This window comes from Prosopis cineraria, unplaced genomic scaffold, assembly GCF_029017545.1.
Source record: "Prosopis cineraria cultivar Desert tree isolate PC_DT_omini unplaced genomic scaffold, ASM2901754v1 PC1, whole genome shotgun sequence".
NCBI classification, from domain to species: Eukaryota; Viridiplantae; Streptophyta; class Magnoliopsida; order Fabales; family Fabaceae; genus Prosopis; species Prosopis cineraria.
In genome coordinates, this window is record NW_026555332.1 from 41,240,265 (window position 1) to 41,260,455 (window position 20,191).

Below are 20,191 nucleotides of genomic sequence, written 5' to 3' on the forward strand. Positions count from 1 at the left end.
TTCGTTACTGCATACAAGAAGTAAATTTCACCGACAACAAAGAATATTCTCCTCCAACGTTTTGACATGCAACAGATATACCTTTTCAACTAAATTATTACACACACACACACATATATATATAAGAGTTCGAATTCAAACCCCTATAGCTTGATTAAATAATAAAAGTCCTTATTACTCACATTACGTATAATTTGTAAGTTATACAAATTTATGAGTTACTACTACAACAATGCTCAATTTTTAAATTTTGTGGATTGCATTGAAAAATTACTTATTTTTTGTAAATTAGTGAAATAATTAAAATTTAAAAATTAAACTAAAGTTTCTATAGTTTCAAATTTTTTTAAAAAAAATCTAAAAACAGATCCATATAAATTTCAGAAAAGAAAAACTTATGAAGTATGAATGATTCAAATATTAGATGCTTTGAAATTATGCAGTATTGAGGAATCAAGGCGATAGAATATTCAAACTTCAAAAGTGGCTGCTTGCCATACCGCAGATCCAAGTTGTCATGTGTTAACTCTTTCAGAAAACAAGTCGTCTTTTTCTTACATTTTCTTTTTTTCTTTTTTTCTTTTGTTTTGTTTTGAATTACTAAAACCCACACCGACAAAAGTAGAATGCATGCCACGTTATTGCGGAGTTTGCGTCTATCCATTTAATATGGATGATGTTACCTCAAAATCGAAATAATACAGAATTAATCTAAAATCTCTCTGCTATATGTATCACTTGAAATCACACGCGAGCGATTGCGACTTTGCACATAAAATCTGGCCGCACTAAGCAAATTGCTTTATTACCTTCGGTAAGCAAATAATTATTTCCTCATATGTACTTAAATTTGGATTACGAGGGTGGATTAATAGTCTGAAATTTTTTTGACATAATTTCAATCAATAAAATTAAGAATATTAGACTTCTTAACAAAATATTTTAATCCTATTAAAAATTAAACTAATACGTGGATTTAAAATTAAAAGAGGAGCATATAAAATTATAGCAAACAAGAATTCAATGTATTTTTTTATTTAAATTCTCGCTAAATTTAATATCTTTTAATTTCTGTAAATTTTGTTAAATATTTTTCAGCATTTTCTTATTTTTTATAAATATAAAATCTTCTTTTTTTTAAAAAAAAAGCCAGCTCACATAAATTTATAAATTTTAATTTCAAAGAATTTAAATTATGGGTTCACCATTTCTTTTATTTTTTTTTTAAAAATTATTACTTGTTTGAGCTTTTTTTTATGGTATTGTAATGATTAATGAATATACTTTAGTGATCTCTAAGATATTCCCAAAGATTATTACTCCCATACAAAGACTTGAGTGCCAGGATGGACCCGAATTAAGAGACGCGTGTCCACCAGAGACGATATTTAATTGCTCTTCTCTGACTTGAAATGCATGCAAGGCAAGACAAAGAGCTCCCCACCTACTAGTAGTTCTCATTTTCGATCTCGCGCCGAACACGGACACAACCAAAGTCTGCGTCGCTTCGTTCATCTTCTTATATTTTCTTACCCTCTATTTTATTCTGATAATAACCAGTGGCAGTCAATTCATTAATTCTCCCTCCACCTTCTAATCAGTATTATTAGACTTCGGTCATCATATCACTTGGAAGAAAAGCGACAAACAATCCCATTAAAACTAAAGATCATTACTTTATTATTCATCTATTTCTGGATGTCACCCACATGGTTCAACCTTTAAACAAATTGAAAATGACTTGGCCACTTGCTTAATGGCCTCCCATTGACTCTGGTGTATGAAATCATTGTGGTGCATGCGAAGAAAACCAGAGTTTTTGTGACGCAGGGACGCGGGATTCCAATCAACTCTAGAATTCGTGGCTGCTTTGGTAGTTCGCAGAGGAAAATATCAGAGGATCATAGTTTAGTTGAACACAGGATGGAGAGCACCCTGAAGGCGATCAGAGATGGAGAGTTGGTGCTGGACCTCAGCCCAAGATCCGTCGTCGGCGGCGGCGTTGAGGATGTCTACGGCGAGGATCGCGCCACCGAGCACCAACTCGTCACTCCCTGGACTTACTCAGTTGCCAGGTCAGCTTCACAAATGTTTGTTATACTTTTTTTAGCTTGAGCTTCATGGATGCTTGTACTTGATCATTCAGTCCCTCTAACAAATTCTTTCACCGTGTTGCTTAGCCATTCATGTTTCATCTCAAATTGCTGCACCAATTTTTCAATCTTTGTGATCTTAATTTGTCTGAGAATTTTTTTTGCAGTGGTTACTCTTTGTTGAGAGATCCTCAATACAACAAAGGGCTTGCTTTCACTGAGAAAGAGAGGGATGCTCACTATTTGCGTGGGCTCCTACCTCCCGTAGTTAGCTCCCAACAACTTCAGGTTTGCATTCAATGACAAGATTGGCACCTTTCTGTGATACTTGTTAGTGGGATATTTTCATTTTCCTACTCCTTCTTTCTTATTCTCTCTCTGTTTCACTTTCTTCTATCCGCAGGAGAAGAAATTGATGAACAACATCCGACAGTATGAGGTCCCCTTGCAAAAGTATATGGCAATGATGGATCTTCAGGTATGCATTTTCACCTCATTATGATTACATGACACAGCATGATGTAGCTTCTGGTATAATCAGAGCTTCCCATTTTATGTTTGGAACTTGGAAGTATGTCATTGCAGATACTTTTTCATTTCTTTGTTCTGTGATGTCCTTTCTCCTCTGTGTTGCTTGGACTTCCTTGTTGCGCTTCACAAAAATATAAAGAAAATGATGACATGAGAGAGTAACATTGCATGTTATTCTGGTCTACAGGAGAGGAATGAAAGGCTGTTTTACAAACTTCTCATTGATAATGTTGAGGAATTGCTCCCAGTTGTGTATACTCCAACAGTTGGTGAGGCTTGCCAGAAATATGGAAGTATCTTCAGGCGTCCTCAGGGTCTCTACATAAGTTTGAAAGAGAAGTATAAAAAAATTTTCCAGTATGCAATTTTGGACAAGATTTGACTTGATTTGGTGTTATAGAGGCGTTGGCATTTTGCAGGGGGAAGATCCTTGAGGTACTGAAAAACTGGCCTGAGAGGAGTATTCAAGTCATAGTTGTAACTGATGGTGAGCGAATTTTGGGACTTGGAGATCTTGGATGTCAGGTATTTCTGCAGGACAATCATGCTTCATGATGTACAATGATATTAATAAATCAGTCCAGATCGTTCATGGTAAAAGTAGATGAGCAAGCCTTCACATAATAATGTTGAATGTGTTTCAGGGAATGGGAATTCCTGTTGGTAAATTGGCTCTGTACACAGCACTTGGAGGAGTTCGTCCTTCTGCAGTAAGCATTTTTATCTTTATCTTTTGCTTCTTGTCATTACATTGTTTTTGTCTAACTTTCCAATTTTCTTTTCTGGGGCTAGTGTTTACCCATAACAATTGATGTGGGGACCAACAATGAGGAATTGTTGAACAACGAGTTCTATATTGGACTTAGACAAAAGAGGGCAACTGGACAGGTATGTACATCATATATGACTAGCTCGAGATTATTTTGACATAATTTTACTATCTTTCTTGCTTGACTTGCATTAATTTGAGCCAACTGTGGTGGTTTCTTCTTAGGAATATAGCGATCTTCTACAAGAGTTCATGACTGCTGTGAAGCAAAACTATGGAGAAAAAGTTCTTGTACAGGTTATTACTCCCATGCATGAATTATGCGGCTTTTGGTTCTATATGCATTCATCCATCTCTTGGACTGACCATCTAAAGCATGAATTCTGCAGTTTGAAGATTTCGCAAACCACAATGCCTTTGAGTTGCTAGCAAAATATGGCACAACTCATCTTGTTTTCAATGACGATATTCAGGTACCAAGTTGCTTGAAAGCTAACCTCTGTCTTGGAAGACTATTATGTTCTAATTAATACGGTCCTGTTGCATTAGGGCACTGCATCTGTTGTTCTTGCTGGGCTTGTTGCAGCATTGAAGCTCATCGGTGGTTCCTTGGCTGACCATACATTCCTGTTCCTTGGCGCTGGAGAAGTAAGGACTCCTTTATATATATATATATATATATATATGACTATCTGACTAGGTCAGATTCAACATTTCTGGGCTTTTTCCTTATTTCTTTATATCCTACAAGATTTAGTGCTTCTTTCCACTTTGTTAAATTGAAAAGGGAACAACTGAAGCAATATAAAAGATAAACCGTTTTTTAATATAGAGAATTTCATACACACACACATCTTCCAATTTGCTTTCTATGTTTCTTCTTAACTTGGTAGATAATTCATGCTCACAAGTTCACTTGGTCCAACATATTTGATTTTTTTGTTCCATCTAACTTATTTTCTATCATGATTTCAGGCAGGAACTGGTATTGCAGAGCTAATAGCTCTAGAGATGTCAAAGCAGGTTAAAACCTATTTATGATTTATAAAAAGTCAAACTTGATCTGGGAGTAAATTATTATCTTATAATTGGTGATTTTCTTATGTTTATTTATTTTGTTTGGCGACAGACAAAGAAACCTATAGAAGAGAGTCGCAAGAAGATATGGCTCGTAGACTCAAAGGTAGTAGAGAGCTTGATAATTTTTCTTGGAAAATTCTTCCTTTTACTACATTCATTTACTTTCTTGCTTTCTCAAGTTTAGTTTAGTTTTGCGTTTTTTTTTTTAAATTTGTCTCTTTCAGGGTTTGATTGTTAGTTCAAGAAAGAATTCACTTCAACATTTCAAGAAGCCTTGGGCTCATGAACATGAACCTCTAAACAGTCTCTTAGAAGCTGTCAAGGTGCCAAAAACTGTCTCTTTGTTTGTTTCAAATGGCTGTCTTTAGAATGGTCGTGATGCTTAAATAGCTTGCATATTCAGGTAATCAAGCCTACAGTTTTGATTGGATCATCAGGAGTGGGAAGAACTTTCACAAAGGAAGTGATTGAGGCTGTAGCTTCATTCAATGAAGTAATCCCCCCCCCTCTCTCTCGTGTTGTGCCTGAACATTTTCTTTTATTTATATATATGTGTTTATTTTGATGTAATTTCTTCACCAATAACTGTATCTCTGTCATGCTTGGTGGTAGAAACCTCTTATTATGGCTCTCTCTAATCCAACATCACAATCCGAGTGTACAGCTGAAGAAGCTTACAAATGGAGTGAGGTAAGATAACAGCAATGGATAATCATATTTGTCACGAGATAAGCCCAGTACTGGTTTAGGGTATTTGATGCAAATGATGTTTGATACTCAATTTATTGTGATAACAACAGTCATAACTTAATGTTTGTTTCCATGAAAAAGGGTCGTGCCATTTTTGCCAGTGGGAGTCCCTTTGATCCTGTTGAATATAAGGGCAAAGTCTATGTTTCTGGCCAGGTTTTACAATCTCTTCTACCTGATTCTATGTGATTCTCCTTTAACCGGTTCAACGGCTAAGAATGATGTACTTGCCTTCCTTTGCAATCCAGGCAAATAATGCTTACATTTTCCCAGGCTTCGGTCTGGGTTTAGTAATCTCGGGAGCAATTCGTGTACATGATGATATGCTTCTAGCAGCCTGTAAGTGGATGATGACAATTGTAGCATACGATGCATTATGCAGACATTATATTCTGTTCTTTCTATCCTCTTCATGAGCAGACAACTGCACCTGTTTTCTTCATTTCTTCCACTGTAAATGTCTTTAATAAAAAGTAGAAATCCACGGTAGTTACTTCTTGTTAGAATGAAAAAGAAATGCTCAAGTGAACGTCGTTACTATGTCATGCACAGCGGAAGCCTTGGCTAGACAAGTGACAGAGGAGAACTACAAAAAGGGATTGATATACCCACCATTCTCTGACATTAGAAAAATCTCAGCTGATATAGCTGCTAGTGTTGCTGCCAAGGCATATGAACTAGGTGTGCTCGCTTCTCATTGTCTTAAAACTTTTTTCAACCCATTTCATGCTACTAATCTGGGTCTCAGGAATGCATGCATTTCCTTCCTTAACTCATAAGCAATTATTGAACTATGATTGTAGGGTTGGCTACACGTCTCCCTCGTCCTGAAAATCTTGTCAAGTATGCTGAAAGCTGCATGTATACCCCTGTCTACCGCCACTATCGGTGAACAGTGGGCCCAAATACTCTGAGGTTCCGGCTCAAGAAAGGATTTGTGTTTGCGACATATATAGAATAGTGTGCTTTTTATGCAGAAGAATGAGTGATTCTACGCTTTCCATTATGAAAATCCTATCTAGTGTCATGTAATGCCGAAGGGTAATAAAACTTGCCTTGAAAACTGTTCGAGGAAGCGTTGTGGCCTAAGTTATTTAGCCTTGAACCACTTTGTGTTAGCCTGTTAGGAAATGGAGCCTCTGACTCTAGTCCTCGCAATGGCTTATTAGTTTTTAATAATGAATGGAATTAGAGTGGCTAAAGCGGAAGGCACTCAGATTTCTGATGTTTATCAATCAAGTTTACTGTAATCACACAACAATTTTTAATCAGCATGTCAAGAAGCATATATCTCCACGTGCACTTTTCTTATTATTATTATTTGTTCAATACTCAAAAAATGGAATCCAATTATTGATGCAAATATTCCTGTTTCCTTTTGGCAAATCTATATAATAATCTATTAATCATCATGTGCAAGAAGCATTCACCACTTGCACCATTTTATTTTCAATACTAAAGCTTAAATGAAATCCAATTATTTACGCAAACATTCCTGTTTCTTTTCGGCCAATGAATAAATGTATAGTAATGATTCATGTGAGTACAACCTGCAAAACAGAAGGAGGAAAGGTAGACTTTTTTCTCTAAGCGAACAATTTATGATTCCATAAACTGAGAGAACAAAGTACAAGTCAGGCCATAGTATCAGAAAATTTGAGATTTAAATAAGAAACGTGACAAGGCAATACTATTTCTCATTGTGTTACATCTTAAAAATTTACTAAAGGGGTCTTCCTCACAATTGTAAATGCCTATGCTAAGCAACAACGAGCAAAATCATCCTCATTTATCGTAGTTTTGATGCACCCTTGTGAACCCAGAAATAGCCTTCACTAAGGAACCGCATCTCATGGAGTTCAATGATCCCATGTGTACAATCTCCGTGTACTTCATTCGCCATGCAGGAAAACAAAGGTGGCACCTCACAGGTCCATAAGCCAACAAAAGGTTAGGTTGATGGCCTCTATAACCAACAATGTCCAGAGCCTCATCCAATTGGGTTTCTGTCAAGTTTTGAATATCAAGTGCTTCATCCAAATTATGTCGTTTCAAATTTTGAGCAAAAATCCAGTTGGCCGCTTATGTCATCCCCTCCTTCCCATCAGCATACGAAACAAATTCTATAGCCATATGACTTGGACGAGGGAGTGCGTCAGCTTCATTAGCTTCCTCAATCTTCAGTTTCTGCATAATCGCTATCTTAGATTTCGTGAGCACTCCAATCCTGTCATAGAGGCGTACGTTCTTCAAACCAATAGAATCCAACAACTGCAAAAGCTCAACAACTTTTTTTTTCTTTTTAATATAAGGCCATAGCAAGCTGTGCAGATAGGGAGATTAGGTGAAGTCAAGTTCCATAAAAAGACAACACTTGAGGGTGGAACTCAAATTAAAGTGTTAGTATTATTGTTCGTAGCATATTGAGCAAGTCAGTCTGCACATTTGTTGGATTCTTTAAATGCATAGTTGAAGGTGATAATCCAATCTTTCATGGTGAGACATCTGATCTTTTCTATCATGTCATTAAGAGGATGGTTCAGATTGGATAAGCACCAAAGCTTCTAATGAATCAATGTGAACATTAACTTCTTGAAATTGCTTTCCCAGCAAAGATTAAGACCTTTAAAGATACCAAAGAGTTCCGTGGCAATGCTAGGTGATAACTAAGACTTTTGGTAAACCCTTTTATCCAGTTATCTTGGTCATCAAGAATGAGTCTACCATAAAAAGAAGCTCCGTTGTTGAGAATAGAACCATCCGTATCCAATCTAATCTAACTAGGTTTTAGCGGAGCCTATCTAGTGAGAGATCTATCTTGATATATCTGCATAATTTCAAGTTGAGATTGAAGGTACATGTCATTGATTATGCTTTAGGTGTAGGTGAAAAATGATATTTTTGTCAGGTATGTGATCTTCAGAATAAATCAACTTGCAATGCTCTTTTCAAATATTCCAACAAATGTGTGCAAAAAGTTTCTTCCAAGGGGTTCTTCTGGTATTGAGATTCCCAATATTATTATTTGCATTTAGAGAATCCAGTCTTGCAAAGAAATAGAAAAGAAAGTGTTAAGTTTGGAGTGTTTTACTAGTTTCATCCATACTTCCTTAGATTTTATGTAATCATGTAAAATGTTGATGGAATTGTTAGATGAGTTGCAATCGAAGGAGAAACCTCTTATGGAAAGATTACAATTAATGTGTAGGCAATTCCAAGTAGCTTTTCAAAGAAAAAAATTGATCTTTTCATAAGTGAGCCATTTCCATATAGTTTTCCAAACTTTAGAATTAGTATTCCCATCTTAGTTCTTGATAGCTTTGTAGGTAGATTTGATAGATAAGTTACCATCAGCAGAAGGTCTCCAAACAAGAATATCTTTATCTCCATGAGGGTTTAGAGGCTGGACAAGTAAAATGAATTCTACCATGTTAGGGTGAAGGTATTGATTTAATTTTATCAATATGCCAACCACTTGAAGTTGCGTGAAAGTCTAAGACTTTGGCATGAAGAATGGCATCAGCTTTAGGATAAGTGTAAGTAACAAGAGGCTCAAGGAGAGGTGATCACTTATCGTACCAAAAAGATATTTGATCTCCCTTACCAACTCTCTAACCAACATGAGTTATAAAAGTATCCCAAACTTTACAAACACTAGTCCATGTGAAAGAGGAGTAATTAGGTTTGTTAACTATAGGGATAGTGAGTTTGTTACATTTATATTTATCGTGAAAGATTCAAACTCAAAGACTGTTGGTTTTAGTAATAATGCCCCAATATAGTTTCATGATGAAGGCAAGATTTTGAAATTTGATTTTCTTGATTTCAAGGCCTCAATGTCTCTTATCTTTGGTGATCTTGTCCCAAGAAAGAAGATGAGATTTTAAGTTCCATCAGAGGAGTCCCAAAGGAATTTGCGAGAGCTTTTATCAAGTTTCAAAAGGACATTATCAGAGCGAAGCATGGTCTGCATTATGTAACTCAGAAGAGAGGAAAAAATAGATTTAATGAAGACAGATTTTCCTACAATATTGAGAGAACAGCTCTTCCATGAAGATAGTCTAGAATTCATTTTGTTAATAAGTGGAGTAAAGGTTAGCTTAAAAGCTCTTTCATAAAAAATGAGAATCTCAAGATATTTTCCAACAACTTTTGAAGTCTGAGGAGCACCATCACTTTCAATCATAATACCTTACATTTTTTAATGGGAGTATTACAAATCATAAAATCCATTTTTTTAAAAATTGTATATTTTTGTCAAATAATAATTGTATATTTAAAAGTACTTTTTATTATATATCACTTAATTTTTTTAATTTATTAAATGGGAAAATATCATCTTAAGACTTTGAAGAATTTTTTTATTAAAGAAAGACCTTAAAAATATAAAATTATACTGCACCCCACGTATCTATTTGAAAATAAGATTTTGTGAAAAGAGACTTAACTACCTCTAAGATTTTATGGATATATAAACCAATATCCTCATGTTTTGACAAGTAACTATACATAATTAACAACAACTCATTCAAAAATAAGCAAGTAGCAAAAACTGATGATAGCATATGTGTAATTATATATGTCAGTGTTAGTCCTTTATAAATAAGAATTTATTTGAGTTTTGAGAAGTAATCTTATGTAATCAATAACAATTCATTTGGAATTAGCTACTAACTATAACTTAAGCAGAGGAAGGTGAAACGAAATAAAGAAATCACCGAAGAAAGGAAGCAGAAGGTGAGGATGACAAACTAAAGCAAAGTAAAGGAGCGAAAGCTAAGGCAGTGGAAGAAAGAGAGAGACCCTCCCTATAAAAGAGAGACAAGCTCACTGCACTACTATAAAATATATCTCCCTGCTCAACTCCACTTACTTCCAATTTCATGGCACTTTGATTCAATTATTGCTCTCTTGTTGCCAATAGTAGTGCATTGATCATCCCAATTGTGAGACCTTTTGCAAATGTGTTGGTTAATCTCTGACTCTAAATCATCTATTATGTAATTTAGAATTTTTTCAAGTTTACGATTTGTTTAATTTGTGTTCTGTGATCTAGATCATGGAGATGGATAGAATAGAGCAAATCACAATATTTAGAGTAATATTTGCTCAAACAACAGTTGTCACAGGGGTTTTCATTTCTTTTCCTTCCTAAATTCTCCATGACATTTTGTGAGTTAATTAGAAAGTGTTGTGATAATTTTATGAGTTCAAATTTATGGCTTGTTTAATTTGTGTTCCGTGATCTGGATCACGAAGATGGATAGACTAGAGAAAATCATAATATTTATAGTAAACTTTGCTCAAACAACAATTGCCACGGGGGGTTTTCTTTTCTTTTCCTTCCTAAATTCTTCATGACATTTTGAGAGTTCAATTGTTGTGATAATTTCTTTGAATAGATTTCCTTTCTTTGTTTGTCTTATCATCTTCGGCTTTTAAAAAGACACAATATCATTGTATGCCTAACTCTTTCCTTTTGCGGTGCTTCTTTTATAAAATTATAATTTGTAGAGAGACAAGGTGACTGATGATACATTTTTTCAAGTTCTCCTGGAGTTTTTGATAATTGAACACAAGCATAAAGTTAAAGTACTATGAACATGTCCTAGAGTTAATTACCAGTTGCATGGCTTTGATGCTGTCAATTCTTTGTTAGATGCATGGATGTTGATTAGGAGTAATTGATTGTTGTTGAACCCTAAATAGACTAGTAGTGTTTATCAATATCTTCTGCTTAGTATGATTTTATGACTTAATGGAAAAATACTACATTGTGCACACCATTTAGTTAGAATTTTCTTTGCAAAGAAAGATCTTGTTACGATATATATTCCAATCTAAAATAGTTTCTACCAACTGTGATAGGATATTAAATAAATACTGAATATTTTGCAATTATTTTTTCCTATCCCTTTTAGCTTGTGGGGAACTCTACCCAATGATTAGCACATGAATTTTTTTATTTTATAGATCACGTTGCTGCACGTATCAATTATGCAAATTGTGAATGAGAATTTTCCCTGTTCTCTTCTTCTCTCTCTCTCGTCTATTATTTTCTGACTCTTTTTTTTTCATCTCCTCTTGCTCTAGCTCTATTTTTTGTTTTTTGCTTATCAAACTATATTTCATTTATCTATCATCTAAGCTTTCGAGGATCATGCCTTTCTTTCTCATCACCTCAATTATAAGGATGATATTGAATCATCTACAGTGGGGGGGGTTAATCTTGGATTTTAGTTTGCTAAGAGAATTTTTGACTTTTTCTATAGTATATATATGCATATCTTTTTGAGATTGGCAACAAGAGATTTTCATTCATCCAGCACAATTGATGGTGGAGGTTATATGGAGTTGTCTACAAGGTAAGATAGATTACCATTGGGAGATTTTTCTTGTCCTTACGTTGGCTTTCAAATTGGGTGCACACTTTATCACTGAAGGTGAAGTGCAATTTTGCAAGTCTTCTAGCAGGAGTATTTTTTTGCTAGAGCCAAAATGAGGGGGAGATTTCAACCCTGAAAGTTGAAACATAAGAATGATTGCTGTATTTGATGGCACCACAAAAAGAGAAATAAAACTAAACAATGTCATGACCACATTTAAGAGGGAGATTTCATTCGGGAAAATAGCAAAGAAGAGAAAATAGATTACGATTACAGTTCTTATGTATCTTTTTGTATATATTGAACCATTATATAAATCATAAATTATTTCTAGTTTGAACTCGTAATTCAGTGTACATGGATATTTTGTTCGTCTATTGTATATTCATTGTTCAGCATGCATGTATATGTATCAGAAATGATTTGTTCATGTATGTCCATCTTCTTGTTCCCATCTTTCTTGCAAGTATGATTACCTCCTAATGAAATTTCAGGATATAAGGAAACTTTGCATGAAAACAAATGTAATTTTGGGCATGTCATTGTATAAATTTCAAGATATGTAAAAATATTATCATGACAATGAGGAATATCTATAAATAATATGTCCTTTTTTTAGAATATCTATTACCGTTAAAAATGAGGAATATTCTTTAAGAATATGTACACTTTTTTAAAATATTCATTTGCATTTTTATAATAATTAAAGAATATGTATGGAATAAGCTTTCATGATATGTAATATCTCTCCCATCATATGTAATACTTTCTCACAAATGTAGATTTTTTGCATCATATATAATATTTCTTTCATCATACACAACACTTTTTCATCATATGCTACACTTTCTCACACCATAGGTATAGATTTTTTTTTCAAGAAATGCAACGTTTCTCTTGCAGATGTGAATTTCTTTCAAGAAATGTAACATTTTTCCTATAGATGAGTATTTCTTCCATGAAATACAATATTTCTTTTGTTATATGCAATACTCTTCCACATATGTAGATTTTTATCATGATATACAACATTTTTTCTATCATATATAGCACTCTTTCATTATATGCAATAAACTTTTGTGGGCACACATTAGGTGTAAACATATCAACCCCAAAAAATCTTGTTTGACATATTGGCAACAACAAACCTTGTTTGACATGCATGTTAACACCAAAAAACCCTTGTATTTATTGCTCAATAAATTGCCATTAAAGAATCTTTTGTGACTTATTGATAGAGAATGACCTTTTGTTTCAAGAGCTTTGGGCAATTAATTTGGTAGTAAAGAATTTTTGGACAATCTTCTTCTTCTTCTTTTTACCCCCCGACTCGTTTATCAAGCTTAAATGCTTATAACTTCACATGCTTGCCGGAAGAAAGACCACTTTCTAGTGCCCCACGCGTTATAATTAATTTCGAGTATATTGGACTTAGGAGAGGGTAAATGACATTTAAAGAACATCCTAAACCAATACTTACAATTAATGATCATGATTCTTGACTGCAATTAAAATTTTCTGAGTCTGTAATTTTTTTTAATACTCATTTTTAACATTTTCAATGCTCAAATTTAATATTTCTAATATATTCACTTCTTTGAATTTTTCAATGCTCATCTTTAATATTTTTAATACTCATCTTTTATGTTTTTAATACTCTTTCTAATCTTAATTTTAAACCTCATTAATTTTACTTTAAAATTTAATAAATTTTTACCTCTACCTCCTAATAAGGATAAAAAATTATTTTTAATAATTTTTTCTAATATTTAATAAGGTCAAAAAAGTAAAGATGAATACAAATAATAATGAAGTACTCTATAAATAGAATTAAAATTATTTTTCTATCTTTGTCCTATAAATAGAATTAAAGAAGTACTTTTAGGCTTTTTAATACTAAAAGCATTAAAGTTAAGTATTTAAAACATAAAAAGGATGAGTATTGAAAATATTGATAAAGCAACTGAAACGATTAAAATAAGTATCAAAATATTATTTTCTTTATTTTAAATTATAAGACATTTTAAAAAAAATTGACATCTCAAAATATAAGATATTTTAAAAAAATTAAGATTTTATTAAATGAATTTATTTCAAAATTATCCTTTCTCTCCATTTAATTTTTGTCCCTTTCTTTTCAATATATTAAATATAGGATATTTTTAAAAATTTATATTTTTTTAAAATAAGATTATTAAATGTATTTAATGAGATTTATTAATACATAAAAATTTATTCAAATGTGTCTTATAATTTAGGATGAATAAAATAATTCAGAAACTTTACATTTTAACAAAATATTTTTATTTTTTTTACATTTCTAAAATTTAAGATTCTTAATTACAATCAATAATCTTACACGGATCCTAAAATGCCATTTGCCCGGTTGCCCCTTTGGAGAGGAGGAATGGATAGTAATAAACCCATGGTGGTGTGTTGTCAGCTCCTCTATGGAGTTGGTTTCTCTTATTTCTTACTCTTTTCACTTTCTATTCATTTTTCACTTCAATCATCCGATCTTTTTTTAATTAATTGAGATTTAATATTTTATAAAATTATTTTTTTATTTTTAATTATAATATTAAATCTTGAACTGTAGTTTAGATAAAATTAATTATATATTAAATTTATTTATTTATTTTTCATAAATTTAATATTTTAATAATAATTAAAAAATTAATTTGATCAAACACTAAATCTCAATCATTCAAGAATGAGTCAATGAATCTATGATTGAGATGAGAAAGAGAGAAAGTGTAGAGAAAAAAAAAAAAATAGAGAGAACCCCTCATTTACTCTCTGTTCATTTTTGTTCAGACTTTTAGGACCAGCCGACCAGGACCCCTAAAGTCCCGACCAATGTCGCCGTCATCTGCACATTAAATATGTACGTATTTATTCATCATAGACGTAGTCAACGTTGACATTTTCTCTTTTCGTTTTTCCCCCTTTACCCAAACTTTTCATTCATTTAATTACTGATAAGAACATAGAGCCAAAAAGTCGAGAAAGGTACTATATTTTCAATTTTTAAAGTTTTAAAACAGATGAAGTTCACGTTACATTTGGATTTAGATGCAACATATAACAGGAATAAAGGTAGAAGAAGTAAGAAGACAATATATGAAATTTTAAAAAGTCAAATATATTGATATAATAGTAGTAATAATAATATAGTGGGCAACAAGGCACCTGCAAGTATGTGGATTCAAAACTCCGCATAGCTAATTAATTAGGGTGGAGGGAGATATGAGAGCGGCAGAGGGGGCAAGAGTTGCAGCGAGAGATCCAGGCGGTGATGCAGCTTGCGTGGTACACGTGTCCGCAGGATATTCGTTTGTTTCCGCCGCGAGAGTCAAACGCTTCCATGCAAACCGAGCAAACAGCATCGGCGTCCGTGTCTTGAACCTCCGGCAACGTGGACACGAAGCTCTTAGACTCGGCGAACCGGCGGCATGAATCCCCGGCGGAGGCGAGAGCCTCATCGAGGTCGAAAGCCCCCAAATCGATGGAGTAGTTGGGAGGTGGGCGCAGGTATCCCATGGCGCCCAGGTCGTCGGCTTCTGAAACGAACAAGTTATCCATGGCCCAATCTAGTCGTTCGTTTTTCCCTCGTCACCAATAGAAGGAATTGGTTTCATGCTCATCAATGATGATGAGCAACCGAAATTTGAACCTGAACCTCCAGATTAGGTCTGGATTTAATTTTTTTTTTTTACTTTTGTGTTTTCTTAAAAATTATTTTAATAGATATAAAATTTAAAATAAAATAATTTTCTAGCTATCACTTTAAAACAAATTTTTTTTTGGTAAACTAAAATAAGATTATGGATCTAAAATTTTAAATTTTAACAGTTTAAAATAAATGTGGACACTTCAAATGTCATCACTTCACTATGATAAGGCCGAAAGTAGACTCCTTATATAACACAGCTTGATAAAAGCATGAAATTGGTGGTTTGGATGCTCATCATCACGGAGGAGCATCCAAATCTAAAGAATACAATTTTTCTATTTCTTATTTTTAAATAATTTTTTAATTGATACAAAATTTAAAATAAAAATAACTTTTTAACAATATTTTTAAAAAATGAAATTATTAACTAAACATTACAGATATAAAAATTTAAAGTCAAATTATTTAAAATAAATTTGAATAATTCAAATCTCATCATAAAGACAAGTAATGAAACCCTTACTAAGTATGGGCATGATGTTCAAAGTCTTGAATTTTAATTTTGTGACATATATTATTGGTTGGGAGCTTGGCAACCCTTAGTCATTGGGAACTTAAGATTTACTATTATATTTCCATTAGGTAGAACATAAATATTAATTTCTATAATTTTGTCGTATTTTGTTATTGGTTATCATACTTTATTCCACTATTATTTTAGGTTTCTATAGTTTTTCTGATCTATGACGTTAATCTTTTTATTTTTAAATATATCTAGAGGGCCAATGGACTAGCACTAACAGTGTTAAATTAGGGCATGCACTTAATGCATAAACTAAAAGACTTGACTCATAATTAATGCATGACTAGAAATCACTTTTTAACGCTAACAAATGCTGTCGTTAGCACATTATTCATCAAAAAGCAATCATCCTTTTTATTACCTTTTGTCAATTCAAATTGCCAACTCATTATGTTTTAAACATGTTAGTATTCTCATCAGCCTTATTAGTTACACAACAAATAATTTAACACTGCTATTAGTGTCACATCATTGTCCCTTCATTCATATTTAAAAGTAGATAAACTAGCATTTAGATGAGAAAAACTAAAGAGATTGGAATATTGAAAAAGGATACTTGACTAATAATAAAATGCAACAAAACTATAGAAATTAATAATTATATTTTCTCTTCCCATTAATTTGTTCAACTATTCAGTGCCCCACACCCAATTCAAGAGATTGCACATATAGTAAATCCCACGGGCAGAGCTAGGTGTACTTGAGGGGGGACAGATGCACCTCCTCAGATTTTGAAACCTATGTGTATGTGGGTATTAATCTTCATCTCATGCTCCCACTTCTCCTTTAATTTGCACCTTCCCTTGAACAGTCCCAATATTGAAAAATAAATAACCATCATTTAAATTAGTAATACTAACTTCTTGTTCTTTTTTTCATTCACCAGCATTTGAACATTATGTTTTTAGGTCTCAATACTGACATATTCTATTTTTATATAATATGTGTATTTAAAATATAAGAGAATTGTCATTGTAAAAGTAGTAATATTCATCTAAAATTTATGCATGAAATCTTTTATTTTCTTGACGTGATGTATCAAACTTTTAATCATAATAAATTATGATTTATATAAGATATTTATCACATTAGACCTTCTAAAATATAAATCATATATGAATGCATGTGTACAATTTTTTATAATTATTTATTTTTTTTAAAATATATTGCATCCCTGATTTCAGACCCTCGCTCCGCCACTGATACAGTCATTTATACATGCACATAACTTAAAGGCTTCTATGTATAACTACTAGTCCCACATGTAACCAGATTTTGTTCCATTTTGTGCACAGAAGTCTTCGTTCCCATACTATCATATTGAATATATGGTAAGTCATTAAATATGATGGGCACAATTCTATTAAAGATTTAAATATTTATTTGTCATAGTATGAGAAACTAATTCCTTTCACTAAATTCAATTTCTGTTGATTTTGTTCTTTTTTTAAGTTGAATTATGTTTATATATTGTTCTCACTACTTAGAGAGAAATAAATATTGTCTATTATCAGTAGAGCTTAGTTCTTATGCTTATACCTGTTGACTCATAGAAGAAGCAGCACCGCAAAGCCCAGCGGCGAGTTCTAAACGCAGGCTGCACGCCGCTTTGGGACGCCAGCAGATGACTTACCGAAGCACATCGCATCATTTTCACATTTCTAGAATTATGCAGTAAATTTTTTTATTAATAATGTATTCAAAACGTCAATAACATCACACAATGTCATCTGTATATCAATACGTAATATAAAATATATGAAAAAAGTAATGTTTATAAATCATGAATTTACAACTCACCTTAGATTTCATACAAACCTACGGCTCACAATTTAATTGTATATAGGATCTATTTTTAAATTTACAAGTGCAAAAGTACATAAATGGAACTTAGAGAAATTGTAAATAAGTGAAGTTGGCTACATACATAATTATATCTACATCATTTTATCTCTGGATAAATAGTACTCCATCCGTCTAAAATGTAAGGTATTTTTAACCGAATTCTATCTTTTAATAAAATAGTTACCTACTTTTAAATTAACCCTATCTTTTTATATTTATTTCTATTAAATATTTTACAATAAATATAAAGTCATTATTAAAATGTGCACTTTTAAAAAAAGGCAATGATTACACATTAAAAGATTAAAAATACCTTATATTTTTTAATATTTAAATTTTTAAAAAAATTTTATATTTTTAAATAGAAGGAGTAATTACAATTTGATTGAAATGAATTTGAATTTTTTTTAAATTTTTTTATGCAATTGATTAATTTTTAATTGCTTAGATATGCGCTCTTCAGCGTGCCATGTCACATGATTCATGCATATAGGACTTGGGTAGTGTTGGGAGTTTTTTTTAGATAAAATGGAACGATTAGAAGTTTTATATTATTGTTTAGAATTTTTTTTTAAAAGGAGTGTAATGACTTATGATGACTTTCTAAACTATTCTAAATTCATTTTTTCTGACCCCCTAATTTGAAGGGTTGAAAATGAAATGCTTTGATATAAATAATATTATTATAAATTTGCTCTCATCCTTGACACCTCTTCTCATTCCTCCACTCCATCTAACCCTAAAATTGAAAAACATGATATATTTAACTCAAATATATTAATTGGATAATAATGATTAAATAAAATTATTATCAAACAATGAAATGTTCCATTCCATTCCAATCTATTCCCCTACACCTCATTCTCTTCCATTAATAATCATTCATTTATATTTTATCATATACTTTCAAACATATCTTTAAATTTAAAAAATTCCATATTAATTATCCAAACTAACAAAATTTTATGGCGTATGCTACTGCTACAATTTGAGGTTTTAATTACGTCACCATGAGTTCGATCAAGAAAAAATATCAATTAGAATTGATCATTCAAAATAAAAAAAATATTAATTTTACTTTGTTTTCTCAGATAGTACTCCTTCCATTTTTATATATTGAAAAAAACTCTCACTTGTTATTTTGTTTGTTTATAAACAAAATTATATGTATCAATAAGCATTTATTATAATTGTTTTACATTACTTCTTATAAACTCATAATTTTCATTTATGATAAACAATTAATGTAGCTTTGTTTTGATTAAATACAAAGGTATTGTAGTATAGGTTTCTTTTTTTTAAAATCTAGGCACGATTATTATAAGAAACTGATTTTTTCAAACTGTTATGCGGTTGTTTTCTGTTATACTTCCTTTGGACCAAAGCATAAGATATTAGTAACTAATTTATAATTCTAAAAAAATTAGTTGAAATATTAATTTTTTAAAAAAATTTACATATTTTTAATTTTACCTTCATTAAATACTCTGTACAAATACTTCGACTGCAATAATTAAAATTTTATTTAAAAAGAATAATAAATGAAGTAGGGTTATAATTGAAAAAATAATTATAAAAATTATACAATATCTTATATTTTAAATCAAATAAAATTTTTAAAAAATGCATTATATTATTGTCGGGAGAGAGAATATAGAAAAGGAGGGTGTAGTAAATCTTATTAACTCCTTAATGAAGTGTACCTTCAATGAATTTGATATCCATCTTATATTACAAATTAAACTGGGCTTCCCTTCAATCAATTGCCGTCAGTAAAGTTGAATTGATAGTAAAATGCATTTCCCCGTAAAAATAAATTCATTTTTTTTCACTATCCTATCCTATTAACAACAATATCGCAAAGGATTAATCAAATTTGGCCTCTGAACTAATGCATCAACTTCACCATGCCTACTTAAGGAAGACAAAATTGGGAGCTATCAAAATTGACTTCTCAAAGGCTTTTGATAGAATATCATGGTCTTTCACTTCTGCAGTTTCCATTAAAATGAACTTTTCCCAAAAATGGATTAATCTAATCTATCAATGTATCTCCACTGTTGAATGCCAACTTCTTTTCAATGGTAATCTTTCAGGGGTAATCTAGCCGTCTAGAGGAATTGAGGTATTAAGGTACGTCAATCTGCCAAGCCTATTTCTCAGCTTTTGTATGTGAATGATTCTTTACTGTTCTTTGAATGCACAGAAATAACTTAGAATCCCTTAAGAATACTTTGGAAATATTTTGTTGCATTTCTGGTCAATAGATTAATCATTCCAAGTCTTCTTTCATCATGAGTCCTAACACTTGTCAAATCCTTAAGAAAGATTGGGCAAATTATCTTAAGGCCCATTTAGTATGATGGAATTTGGAGGATGGAAATGGATATAGAGATGGAATTGAAATTTTTTTATGTTTGGTTGATTAAATGAAGTTGAATTTGATTTCCCACGTGGAAATTATTTCCATCAAAATTG

General features: G+C 32.0%; 2 protein-coding genes and 1 pseudogene across 2 annotated transcripts; 1 reads left to right on the forward strand and 2 right to left on the reverse strand.

The window, feature by feature from the left end:
* The first annotated feature begins 1,504 nt into the window (after nucleotides 1-1,504).
* LOC129291631 (NADP-dependent malic enzyme) lies at nucleotides 1,505-6,462 on the forward strand. The gene is made up of 19 exons (XM_054929105.1): nucleotides 1,505-2,075; nucleotides 2,261-2,381; nucleotides 2,497-2,571; nucleotides 2,812-2,963; nucleotides 3,044-3,149; nucleotides 3,269-3,334; nucleotides 3,417-3,512; nucleotides 3,619-3,690; nucleotides 3,783-3,866; nucleotides 3,943-4,041; nucleotides 4,369-4,416; nucleotides 4,523-4,576; nucleotides 4,698-4,796; nucleotides 4,877-4,966; nucleotides 5,086-5,163; nucleotides 5,305-5,379; nucleotides 5,472-5,562; nucleotides 5,776-5,904; nucleotides 6,027-6,462. The coding sequence occupies exons 1-19, from the start codon at nucleotides 1,924-1,926 to the stop codon at nucleotides 6,113-6,115; spliced, it is 1,776 nt and encodes a 591-aa protein (XP_054785080.1). The 5' UTR covers nucleotides 1,505-1,923; the 3' UTR covers nucleotides 6,116-6,462.
* Nucleotides 6,463-7,008: 546 nt separating this feature from the next.
* LOC129301656 (uncharacterized) lies at nucleotides 7,009-9,409 on the reverse strand (annotated as a pseudogene).
* A 5,013-nt stretch (nucleotides 9,410-14,422) lies between these two features.
* On the reverse strand, nucleotides 14,423-15,194 carry LOC129301664 (uncharacterized). Its single transcript, XM_054940254.1, has 2 exons — nucleotides 14,888-15,194; nucleotides 14,423-14,481 (listed from the first exon to the last, which is right to left on the reverse strand). Exons 1-2 carry the CDS (start codon nucleotides 15,192-15,194, stop codon nucleotides 14,423-14,425), a joined length of 366 nt encoding a protein of 121 aa, XP_054796229.1.
* Between the last annotated feature and the right edge of the window lie 4,997 nt (nucleotides 15,195-20,191).

What these genes read in the sequence shown, in the direction of transcription:
- LOC129291631 (XM_054929105.1), top strand. Translation starts at nt 1,924, where the DNA reads ATGGAGAGCACCCTGAAGGCGATCAGAGATGGAGAGTTGGTGCTGGAC. An exon ending in TTGGAGATCTTGGATGTCAG is followed by an intron (nt 3,150 to 3,268) that starts GTATTTCTGCAG and finishes AATGTGTTTCAG; the next exon opens with GGAATGGGAATTCCTGTTGG. An exon ending in GTCTCTTAGAAGCTGTCAAG is followed by an intron (nt 4,797 to 4,876) that starts GTGCCAAAAACT and finishes TTGCATATTCAG; the next exon opens with GTAATCAAGCCTACAGTTTT.
- LOC129301664 (XM_054940254.1), bottom strand. Translation starts at nt 15,194, where the DNA reads ATGGATAACTTGTTCGTTTCAGAAGCCGACGACCTGGGCGCCATGGGA. An exon ending in CACCGCCTGGATCTCTCGCT is followed by an intron (nt 14,482 to 14,887) that starts GCAACTCTTGCC and finishes TTTAATGTGCAG; the next exon opens with ATGACGGCGACATTGGTCGG.